Raw genomic sequence first — 12,965 nt, 5'->3', positions numbered from 1 at the left:
TCTAAATATATAATCAATTTTATTATCTAAATATAAAAACTTTATATTCAGGTCAAGAGCCTTAGCATAGTATAGAAGTTTAAAACAGTAACTTTCCAAATCTAATTTGCGGCATTAAATGCATGATAACAACTTTTTTACAGAGATTATCAAAAAATCACATACTCTAGACATTTAGGGCAGATACTTCTTTATACATCAAATTCAGATTTATTTCTAACGGATTTTTAAAAATCTGATCTGTATCCTTTCCTATAGTAGTTTATACACAGTTACCAAATGATTTCAAAACTCATCTAACCGGTTATTAGAGCCACTGTTCTTTAAAGATTATCAGTCTATAGTCTTCTAATAAACATTGTAAAGACTAGCTGTAACCATGATTTTTTTAAAGTAGCTATTTTATCTTTGATTATCTGAATAACTGTCTCTGTTCATGTTTGATTAAAACAATCTTAAAGGCTATATGTAAATTAAATGGGTAAAACAAAAATGCCTAGTTCACAGAAATAAATATAATTGGTTAAATTTTCCATATTTCACATGATATAATATAGGATAAAAGAATCCTAAAACAGAAGAATTCAAAATATATAGTCGCTCCTGATATTTTGATCTGACTCTTTGGAGATGGTTGAAAGGTATACTTTGTTTTAGAAACAGGAAAGATTCTAGAGTTTTTCTGATAAAATCAAGCCAACTCATATAGAGGCAAACTCATCTAATAAGAATATATAAAATTCTTTATCAGAAATGATCAACAAAATGAAAAGACACCTTCTGAATAAAGAAAATACTTTCAAATAATATAACCAATAAGGGGCTAATATCCAAAATATATAAGCATTTCATATAACTCAACAGCAAAAAAACAAACAACCCAATTAAAAAATGAACAGAAGACCTGAATAGACATTTTTCCAAAGAAGACATACAGGTGGCCAACAGGCACATGAAATGTTGCTCGACATCACTAATCATCAGAGAAATGCAAATCAAAACCACAATGAGATATCACCTCACACCTGTCAGAATGGCTATCATCAAAAAGACCACAAATTACAAATGTTGGTGAGGATGTGGAGAAAAGGGAACCTTGTGCACTGTTGGTGGGAATGTAAATTGGTGCAGCCACTGTGCAAACAGTATGGTGGTTTCTCAAAAAACTAAAAATAGCACTACCATATGAGCCAGCAATTCCATTCCTGGGTATATATCCGGAAAAAAAATAGAAACTCTAATCAGAAAAGATATGTGCACCCCAATGTCCATAGCAGCAATGTTTACAATTACCAAGATAATAAAAGCGACCTAAGTGTCCATCAACAGATGAACTGATAAAGAAGATGTAGCATGTGTGAGTGTATATATATAGTGCATGTGTGTATATATGTAGTATGTGGAGATTATTGTGCTAAGTGAAATAAATCAGACAGAGAAAGACAAATGCTGTATGACATCACTTATATGTAGAATCTAAAAATGAAACAAAATAGTGAATAGAATACAACAAAAAAGAAGCAGACTCACAGATATAAAGAGCAAACTAGGGGTTACCAGTGGGGAGGGAGGAGTGGGGAGAGGCAAGATAGGTTTAGGGGATTAAAAGGTACAAACTGCCATGTATAAAATAAATAAGCTACAAGGATATATTGTATGACACAGGGAATATAGCCAATTTTATAATTACTATAAATGGAATATAACCTTTAAAAATTGTGAATCACTATGTTGTACACCTGAAACTTACATAATATTGTATATCAAGTATACCTCAGTTGAACAAAAAGAATTCCAAGTTACCCCAAAACTTATGTAAATTTAGGAAATAAATCATTAAGAGATGGAATGATACTTTTTAAATTCTTTATCAAATGTATTCTAGTCTCTCTAAACCTCTGAGAGACAAAAATATGGAAATTGTGCAGAAATATACAATGGAATATTAACTCAGCCATAAAACAGAATGAAATAATGCCATTTGCAGCAACATGAATGGACCTAGAGATTGTCATACTGAGTGAAGTAATTCAGATAAAGACAAATATATGATATCACTTATATGTGGAATCTAAAAAAAAATGATACAAATGAACTTATTTACAAAACAGAAATAGAGTCACAGATGTAGAAAACAAACTTATGATTACCAGGGGGGAAAGCAGGGGGAGGGGGGGCAGATAAATTGGGAGACTGAGATTGACATGTACACACCACTGTATATAAAACAGATATAACTAATAAGGACTGTACAGCACAGGGAACTTTTCTCAGTACTCTGTAATGACCTATATGAGAAAAGAATCTAAAAAAGAGTGGATATATGTATATGTATAACTGAGTCACTTTGCTGTACAGCAGAAATTAACACAACATTGTAAATCAACTATACTCCAGTAAATTTTTATTTTTTTTAAGTAAATGGTAAAATGTGGGCAAGTGAAGCATAGTAGTGCTTGTTTTCCCCAGATTCCGGTATTCCAGGGTCAAAGAATGTCACTGAAATATAATAAATGTATTAAAAGTCTAGTATAACAATGGTCATTTTATCTAGTAGGTGTGGAAATTAATCCAAGAATATTCTAAATAATTAAAGCAGAGTCAGAGGTTATTGTCTTTACATTATGTCTAATATCTTTATCCACACAGGAGTAAGTTAAAATTTATCCATTAATGGTCCATAATAAATTTTAGGATTTTGCTAATAATTTCAATTTAAGTTTCTTTTCAAACAGTAGGTCCTAATATGTGATAATTGATTTTTCAAGCACATTTTAGAGTAGATAATTTGAACATCTTATCATATCAAAGATTTTATATTAGGAATGTTTAGAAAAAGTTAAAAGTAGAAGTTTATTAGTTTTTGCCTTAAGGATTAAAATGAATAAATGTAATTTCTTTTAGGTTAATTTATACCTTAATAATTAGAATTTCACAGAGTAAAGAATAAATAATATAATTTCTAATGAAGAATGGTAAAGTAGTATTAGCTATTAGATACTTTTTAAAAGATGATTAAAGATAATATTTTCTAATTAATGGAATTAATTAAGTGACTGGTCCTGCTTAAATTTTTTTCAATCATTTTAACATTAAGTAAAAATGCAAGTTATTTTGATATCTTATATAACATACTTTACTCATCTGAAAATTCACATTGTTTGGACTTCATTTTTTCAATATTTTTTCTAGTAGAATCATTATGAGATTCTCTTTAAATAATTCAGTGCTTATGAAGTTCTTGGTGTCACTAAAATACAATCCTTTGAAATTATTTAGTGGAACTAAACAAACTGTTGTACATTTGGTTTCATATTTTTAGGGAAAAAATATTCCACATTAACTGTATCATCTGCATTCACAAATACTTAGACCCATTGATTGTTTTTGCCTGTGATCTCTGTAGGGTCCAATGGGGGAACAAGGAGAGAGAGGAGAGCCTGGAGCAGAGGGATATAAGGTAATTACTGTAAATTTCACACCTTGCTTCTAAATTTGAATAGGGTTCTCTGTGGTTCTGCTCAGTTGCAAATGAAAATAAGCATCATTGAGATAATTAGTAATGTCTTATGTTTTGGATCCCAGAAGAAGCTCTTTGTATTTTCTGTTCCTTCTTTCTAAAATTACCATCATCTCCTTCCACTGCTGCTTCTTCTCATCATTCAGCTCTCAACCAAAATGTTACTTTCTGAGAGGCCTTCTCTAACTGTCCTTTCTGTCTGTCACTTTATATCTCATTACTCTATTTACTTTATGACATTTAATACTATCTTACCACCTTTTTATACACTTGGGGTTTTTTTATCATCTATATTCCCCCAACAAAACATAATATCCATGAGAATAAGACTCTTGTGTTTTTCATCATTATATCCCCAGTTTCTAGAACACAGAGTTCCTGGTATATAATAGAAATTCATTAAAACAGTTGTCAAATGGATGGATAAATGCCATTATAGTCTTATGTCAATTCTTATCCTCTTCGATTCTTAGAAGAATTTTAAGAGACCAGCTTTATCAGCTCAAATTATATTAGGCTATGTATAGAATTTATTCAGTGTCATTATTTATTAGCATACTTGTGTTGAGCGTATTCTGTATTCCTGCCCTATATCTCGTCCCTTTCTGTTTATAATGTCATATGCTAAACAAAATGGTCATTTGCGAACTCTCTCCCTATAGTTCTTGTCTTATTCTTTCACTCACAACATTCTCTGCCTGCTCAAAAAATTATCTAATCTTTACTTACATAAATCCTGTCTGTCCTTTATAATCTAATTCAAACTCCCTTTTCCCTTGTCTACACTAACAGCAATCTTTCCCTCTTCTGTAGTCCTATAGTATTTATTGTTGATGGAAGTCGTTCGGTACAAATATTTTACAATCTTCTGCTACTATAGTTTTTGCTAATTATTTTTAATGTGAAGATATCTTAGATTCTCAATTTGAATATGACTTTTTAAAAATTAATTAATTAATTTACTTTATTTTTGGCTGCATTGGGTCTTCGTTGCTGTGCGCGGGCTTTCTCTAGTTGCAGCGAGCGGGGGCTACTCTTCATTGCGGTGCACGGGCTTCTCATTGCCATGGCTTCTCTTGTTGCAGAGCAGGAGCTCTAGGCGCTCAGGCTCAGTAGTTGTGGCTCCCGGGCTCTAGAGTGCAGGCTCAGTAGTTGTGGCACACGGGCTTAGTTGCTCCACAGCATGTGGGATCTTCCCGAACCAGGGCTCGAACCCGTGTCCCCTGCATTGGCAGGCAGATTCTAAACCACTGTGCCACCAGGCAAGTCCTGAATATGACTTTTTTCCTTCTTGTACAGTGTCTTGTTTTGAGCCCTGTACATAATATGTATGTAAACATAATTCATTTTTAACAATGAATTGATGGGTTATTTGATCCAACATATACCTTTCTATGTAAAATTTCTGTGATCATGTCTGCAATGAAGACTTAGGTTGCCAGATTGAAGGGACAAGCTGGTAGGTAGATAATTATCATTAATACACTGATTTATCTCAGGCCTGAAATCTGAAAAATCAACTTTCACTTCCCAAAACTCTCTTTGAAACAAATGTTGAAGGTGGTTCTAAATGTTTGTGAAATTCTGGGTATGGCCATCTTATATTTTTTTCTATTTTCAGAGGAACATTTTTAAGAAGGTTTTATATGTACTGTCTCCAATTTACATAACATTTGTATCTACAATGTTTCCTAATGCAAGGAATCCAAATAGATTTACTTGAAATTAGCTTTTCTTGGGGTTGAGAAACCAACCCACTGCTTCCAGCATAATTTGAGAAGTTTCTTAAACTTCTTTAACTTTTTCTGTGCATAACTTCTCCACACAGTCTCAGGAAAATCAGGTTCTAATAATATCTTCTTTTGGCCTCTACCAACTACAGTCAGTAGCTACATCAGCGAATCTATTGGCAAACAAACAATTAACTATTCTATTGGGAGAAGAAAAGAATCTCTTCACCTGGCTAGGAAAAGAAAAATCCTGCCCCCATTTTTCTAGATAGTCATACATTCTTCAGAAATCCTTCATCAGAGGAAAACTTTTCCCTAGGCTCGTTATGGAATCTGTTTTTCCTTCTTCATTCCATAAATAGTCCTGATTAAGTCTTCAATTGTGGATGTTTCATGAGCTAGTGTGAGCCGCATTTTCCTTTCTGTCTTATTCCATACTATTCCTTAGGCTTTAGGAGTCATTTTATCATTTGTTGATAGATCTATTTTAAAAAGCCATGTAGTGCCAGACAATCACAGTAACTTTATTGCTTAGACATCTCAAAGTCACGAAATACCTACACTTGTCCCCTTCCGTGTTTTTCCAAGCACAAGTTTGATTCATACAGGGGAACCATGCTTTATTTAGAGTTAGATTATTCTGTTGTAGCTTTAGGTGATATTGTTAAATGTTTGCTTTTCTATATGGGCATTGTAGACACTATCATTTCACTCTAGTAAACTGATGGTCAGAATTATTGTCAATCTTTTTTGAATTGTGCTAAAATGCACATAACATAAAATTTACCATTTTAACCATTTTAAATTGTACAATTCAGAGACACTTAGTGTTGTATATTGGCAATATTGTACAACCATCACACACTGCCTAATTCCAGAACATTTTCATCACCCTGAAGAGGAAGCCCCATGCCCATTAAAGTTACTTTCCTTCTCCCAACCCCTGACAACCACTACTTTTCTTTCTATCTCTATTGATTTACCTATTCTGTATATTTCATATAAATGGAATCATACAATGTATAACCTTTTGTGTCTGGCTTCTTTCACTTTACATAATGTTTTGAAGGTTCATCTATGTTGTAGAATGTATCCATTCTTCATTCCTTTTTATGGTTGAATAATCACCAAGCTTTTAAAAACACTTTTATGTTCACAAATATTCTTACCGTTGTGGTGAAACTCTTGTGGTGAACGATTATCCTCTGGCAGAAAAAAAAAAAAATGGAACGGGTAATGAAAATTTTGTTCCCATTTGGCTATGAACAATTGAAAGACATTTTGTAATCCTTCCCACCATCCTGTGTTCTTTTTTCCTCTTGAAGAAAGTGAAAATCACAAAAGTGTTTTGCTCATTATCATCAGTAAATCATTATTAGGCATCATTGTATATGACACATTTTATGTGTTACATATAATTAAATCTCTGGTCCCTTCAGCATATATTTTAGTATCTACTATGGATTGGGAGCTATGAATGTAACACGGGGCACCCAAGACACAGTCCCTGACTCCATGGACATCACATACACAAGATAAGAATATTTAATCAGTATAAAAGCAGATATAGTGAAATCGCTGTCATCCAGAAAACTATACATCACATAGGTCAAGATAAATTCACTTGAGGCTTGAGAGAGAGTCAGAGGACATGGTATGAATAAGAATACTATAATGTCAACATTCACTTTTTAAAGATATGAGCAGAAACACACAGATTAAGTCAGGCTAAACTAATGTGAGCCAACCCTAGAAATACACTGAATAAATTATGTACTGAGCTAAAGCCCTAGAAATACACTGAATAAGTTATGTACTGTCTTAAACTCCTTTTTACTTTGGTTTGGCAAAGGTCATAGAATTTTTTGCATACAATAAAATAACAACTAAATCCTCACTTGGCCTTCATTCCTTAGCATCAGACATACATATCCAAATAGCTATTGGACATCATCACAGAAAACACAGCATGTCCCAAACCGTAGTATCATCATCCTGTCCAAATCTGATCCTCCTCTTTTTATGTCCTTAGTTCAGTGAATAGTACCACCAGACATCCGGATGTCTAGTAAATGAATCTTCCCTCTTTCTATCTCCCTCTGTCTCTCTTGCTTTCTCTTTCCTCCCTCCTCTCCCTCCTCTTTCTCTCCTTTCTCTATCCTCTCATTTCTCAACTTCAATTGGCCACTTCATTTGACCTCTTAAATACCTCTGGAGTCTATCCACTTTGCCCTACTTTAGTTTAGGCTTTCATCGTTTTTTGCCTGAATTATTTTAGTAGCTTACTAACTAGACTCCCTATCCCCAGTCATAGCCCTCTCAAATCCTTTCTGCACTTAACATGTTGTGTTACATCAACCTCCATTTATTCTCCTATGCTGTTTCCTCTGCAGAACGCCTTCCTTTTACTTTACTGCCTAGAACACTCATCCTCAGCTTATTATCACTTCCCATATAAAATCCTCTCCAAGCTCCCCTTGGCCATCCAACTCATCTCACCACTAATATCATCAGGAAAAATCAGTCACTTCCTGTAATCTTGCCCACGTAGCTTTATAATAATATTATAAAAGACCTAATATTTATAATTTTTACCACTGCAGAAAAACAGTCTGTCAATTTTTATTGGGGTGGAAAGGACCAAAGGAATTACAGTGAAGCTCCTAGAAAACAAGTTTGGTTTTCGTAAGATTTGTATCCAAACATCACAAAGCCAAGAGAGGCAGCTGGCTATTCTATGATCATTCTAAAAAGGTCTCTGTAAAACTACAGATAGAGTGGTGGCAAAACCATAATAGCCCATGATGGTTTTAAGTTTTGTAGTTTACTCAGTATGCTTACTCTTACTTCACTTTGTAACCCCAGCTTTTCACCAATTGCTTCTCTCCTGAGCTGGGTTAATAAGTGACCTACAATAATCATATTTACTTGAACAAAGCTCCCTCTTGATTGACCTGATTCTGTTACTTTTGCTGACTCTGTTCATGTTCTGTTGGTAAAGGTCATGTGTAGTAATCGTCTTCTCTTTAGTTATGGCTGTGTGCTGTATAGAAAGCTTTCCAAAATAACCTTTCAGTCTTGCAACTGTTCTCTCCCTTAAACAGGATTCATTTACTTTATCAGGAAGTTGAATCTTAAAACCATGAACATTTGCCTCACAGAAAGCAAACAAAGAAGGCTTCAACTGATCTTTCTGTGAGAATAAATATTGTTAGCCTTAAGTATGTAATCCCTTCTTCTCCTAGCCCAGAAAAAGGAGATGAGCCTAATAACTGTCCTTCCTATGGCATTCTTTCTGTAATACACAGGAAGAAAGGAATCTGAAGTGAAGAGGACAGTAGGGAAGGGGATAAAAGAGATTACGTGTGGAATTCTACCTACATAACTCTCACCTGACATGCCCGTAGTTTGTTGCTAGTTTCTGTTTACACACTTGAAAGGTGTAAAAATGTGGTAGGCCAGCATTCCTTCCTAGGAGAACTGGGGTGATGACAGATCGACGAAGTCAGAATCACTTGATGTCTTGGCACATGCAGTAACGACTACCAGTCTTAAGCCCAGTAAATCTACTATCTAAATGGCTGTGACCTTAGTTTGTAAAAATGGAGACCATAGTACACTGGAAAAGGGTTGATAAAAGAAATTTGTTCTCAAACTCTTTATTCATTCGTTATGTGCTCTATTAGTTTCCTGAGCCTGCCATAACAAATTACCATAGACCAGGTGGCTTAAAACAACAGAAATTTATTCTCTCACGATTGTGGAGGCCAGAAATCCAAAAGCAAGATATCAGCAGGGCTGTGCTCCCACCGTAGGCTCTAGGGAAGAATCCTTTCTTGCTTCTTCCAGCTTCTGGTGGCTAACAACCTCCCTTGTGGCTGCATCACTCCTTTAGGGCCCACATGGATAATCCAAGATAATCTCCTTCTAAGATCCTTAATTTAATGATATTTGCAAAGACCCTTTTCTCCAAATAAGATCACATTCACAGTTTCTGAGGATTAGGGCATAGACATCTTTTGTCCATTCAACCTATATGGGGAAAAAAAAAAAAAAAAAACTCTACACTCTTTCTCAGTCATCATTATATCCAGTGGCTATTATGTTCTATACTCTTTCCAAGAGAGACGCATAATCTCTATAATATTTAAATTGAATTTTGCAACATTTTGCTACCACTTTAAGTGATACTACTCTATTCTCTAAGTCACATGTCTTTATTTATTCTAATAATATAACCTTTTTTATTCATAGGGTCACATGGGTATACCAGGACCAAGAGGTGCCACTGGACAACAAGGGCCCCCAGTATGTTTTGAAAGCATTCTTTGTAATTCTGGCATTTAAAAACATTAATGTTAACATATCTTATTTGGTGTCTGCTTTATATGTGATTTCTGTTTTGGCTCCTATTAAAGGGTGAGCCAGGTGACCGGGGTGAACAAGGACTAAAAGGAGAGAGAGGATCTGAAGTAAGTTGAAATCATTTAAGACAATTTGTAACTTATTGCTGGCTTGAGAAAACAGGGGCACAAGGAGTTGCTGTTCATTGTAACTTAAATGATCATTCAGTCTTTCAGAGCAAGAATCACCACAGGCCTCTAAACAGGGTGTTTGTCAGTAATTGTGCTAAAACATCATTATTGATTAATTCGTGTGTTTCGACTGCCATCCAAAGTTCCCTTCACCAGCAGACTACTCTGGCTTTGAGAAAATTGCCTAGAGTTGTCCCAGACTAATTGTCCTTCCTTAGGGTTTCAGGCAGAAATATCAACTAGCCTTAAAACCAGCACTGCAGAGCAAAATTTTAGCAGTCATACCTATTTAGTTGCTGTAGTAAGGTAGGGGTAGAAATAGTTTAACTATATGACACAGACTCACAATTGGTTTAAAAGATTTGTTTTCCATAACACAAGTCAATTATTTGTTATCAGGCGAACTAAAAATCTGTTGAATTTAGCCACCTCTTTCCCTATATACCAATAAACGTTGCCTCAATCTTATGTAACAACTGGATTTGTAATTTGTACCATCACTTCATTGCTGCCCTACTTTTCATGGCATTCTGACTTTACCTGCTACTGATTTAAAATTAAATTCTTTAGAAAATGTACTGTATTTTAATAATAAATTAGGTGAGGATTTATAAAAAGTAATGAATTTGAGACCATGTTTCTCCTAATTTGTTAAGCGGCCTTCACCCATACTTGTGTTTCCCATTTGTGGGAGTTAGTAATAAAATTGAGTTGAGTCGGATATTACATAGGTTTTCATTCACACAAAAGCCATTTTAAATAGTCTTGGCAACTACCTAGTAACTTACTGTCAGGCTCCTTAATAAATAAGGACTAATAAATAATAAATAAAAATATCCCATTGGGACTTACCTGGTGGCACAGTGGTTAAAAATCCACCTGCCAATGCAGGGGACAGGGGTTCGAGCCCTGTTCCGGGAGCAACTAAGCCTGTGAGCCACAACTACTGAGCCCGTGTGCCACAACTACTGAAGCCCGTGTGCCCTAGAGCCTGTGCTCCACAAGAGAAGCCACCGCAGTGAGAAACCCGCACACTGCTACGAAGAGTAACCCCCGCTCTCCACAACTAGAGAAAGCCTGTGCACAGCAACAAAGACCCAATGCAGCCAAAAATAAATAAATAAATTTATTTTAAAAAAAAAATCCCATTGAAGGCAAGCCTTAATTTTAAAAAGAAATTCAAAGAAATAATACAGTTGTCTCATTCGCTTAGAATTTTTAATACCCAAATTGGAAAAAGTAGTGGAAAAAACCATGAACCTAGAACACTACTACTACTTTCATGTGACTTCCTTATACTTGCATTAAGTGCCTAAGGATGCAAATGCTCTCCCAAGGTTTGATCCTAAAATTTCTAATCCTTTACAATTAGTACTTTCATATTCTCAATGTTTTCTTTTTCCTTTTTTGATGTATCTCAGGAAGAAGAAATTTTTTTTATGTTTCTTAGTATCTGTTAAAATTATGCCAACGAAAATAAAATATTCTTACCAGACAACTGCAGCTCCAGCCTATATGGTCAGCTCTTCCTGGGTATTGGAGCTGAAAGGTCTTAAGGAGCCATGGTTTAAATTCTGTATAATCCACGAGAATTAGTTCTTTTCCCACTTTGGGCAATGCTGGTGTACAGGCCGAGGTTACATTAAAAAGCCTCTTTGAATTTCAGATAGTAATGATTGCTACAAGAAAAATCACTGACTATGTGTTACTCACTAGGGACACTTTGAATGGCCAGGTGGATCCTACGGAATTGCCCTCATCTTGTTTTTGCAAAGCTTTAAATTTGTTTTTTAGATTTGGAAATGCCCTTTAAAATCGTTTGGACAACCCTCTCATTTTTCAGACGAAGAAATTTAGGTCCCAGAGGGATTATGAGTTACCTAAGATCACAGAACTAGTTAGCAACAGAACCAACCCTAGAAACTTTATTTCCTGACTCCCATTATTATACAAAAGCCTTCTATTACTTTGAAGTCTTTTATAAATTAAGTTAAATATTAATTTTACTTAACCAGCTAATTCATTAATTGGTCTCTCAGACATGAAACTATGGAAACTCTAAAGAAAAAGTTGGAGCAAGTCAAGTTAAAACCAATTGCAAACCACTACATTTTTTTAGAGACTTTTATAATGAAAATGTAGTGAACTGTCCCATAATGGCTTTCAAATACAGAGACTCAAGCCAAAATCTTACTTTCCTCCCAAAGCAAAATTCCAGATTTTAGTGAATTTAAATTTCTTGGTTAAAAAAAAAAAAAAAAAAGACTTAACTCTCTAAATCTGTGTTTGTACTTTAAAGCTACCCTCTCTAACAAAGTTAGAACTAACAAAGTATTGTGATGACTGTCCTTCAGCTTCATTTGAATAAAAAACAAATGAGTGTTTGGACTATAATGGCACTTAAAATTTTCTGTTATCTAAAGAATTAGATTACCTTCTCTTGTAGTCTATGAAGTGGTACAATCCCAATGAATGGAATTCGTTGTTTTAAATGGATCTGATTTCAAGTGGGCTGTTCTAGTTTTTCAAAGCTAGCCAGACAAAAGAGAAAGCACAATTTTACATATACTCTAAAGAATAAATATGAAATTCATTTGCCTTTCCTATTATGAGAACAGGAAGTCTGTTGACTTATGAGGTACTTATATTTACATAAAATAATATGAGTAAGTTAATTTTGAAAATAGCATAGAATGCTTCTAGCTTTATTATATTTGAACTCTGGGCATTGGTGCAAGAGTGATTTTTTTTTCCTTTTTATGATACCAACTCAATTAATCATCTACAAACACCTTAGATGACAACATACTTTCTTTGTCTTTGGCCCAATCTTTAATTTCCTACTGAACAGACCATCTCTGTGTAGGATTAATATTGAGTAATGTTTGGCTCTTAATTTAGTTACAACACTACCCAGCAATTCCAACTGCAAGATTTTTTTTAATGCACAAATTCAAAAAAATACCAATCTTCTACACTTTGTTGATCTTTATGTATTTTAAACCTCCATTGCAAGTCTGTCGTTTCCCTAACTAGCCTACTTCCTTTTAGTTATGGTGACAATAATTGTCATAAGGAAATCTTTCCTGAATTGACATCTAAAAACAGCAGAGACTGTTTTGTTATTTACTCTACGCTTTTTGTATTTAATAAGGAGATTTTGTCACAATTGTACCATTA

At 34.4% G+C, this 12,965-nt stretch overlaps 1 protein-coding gene and 1 long non-coding RNA gene across 5 annotated transcripts in view; one reads left to right on the top strand and one right to left on the bottom strand.

Moving 5' to 3' along the window:
* Positions 1 to 12,965, bottom strand: part of LOC137218932 (uncharacterized) — a 213,334-nt gene that overhangs the window by 88,939 nt on the left and 111,430 nt on the right. The gene's annotated exons all lie outside the window — the stretch shown is intronic.
* Positions 1 to 12,965, top strand: part of COL24A1 (collagen type XXIV alpha 1 chain) — a 431,777-nt gene that overhangs the window by 348,618 nt on the left and 70,194 nt on the right. For 3 of the 4 annotated variants that reach the window (XM_067726773.1, XM_067726774.1, XM_067726772.1), the window contains 3 exons: positions 3,407 to 3,460; positions 9,505 to 9,558; positions 9,669 to 9,722. In XM_067726773.1, the coding sequence (XP_067582874.1) occupies positions 3,407 to 3,460; positions 9,505 to 9,558; positions 9,669 to 9,722 (162 nt within the window). The remainder of the gene's footprint in view (positions 1 to 3,406; positions 3,461 to 9,504; positions 9,559 to 9,668; positions 9,723 to 12,965) is intronic. The other variant, XM_067726775.1, reaches the window with a different exon arrangement.

The sequence above is a fragment of the Pseudorca crassidens genome, chromosome 2 (assembly GCF_039906515.1).
Source record: "Pseudorca crassidens isolate mPseCra1 chromosome 2, mPseCra1.hap1, whole genome shotgun sequence".
Lineage (NCBI taxonomy): Eukaryota > Metazoa > Chordata > Mammalia > Artiodactyla > Delphinidae > Pseudorca > Pseudorca crassidens.
Note: the sequence above shows the minus strand (reverse complement) of the source record. Positions and strands in the feature narration are given on the sequence as shown.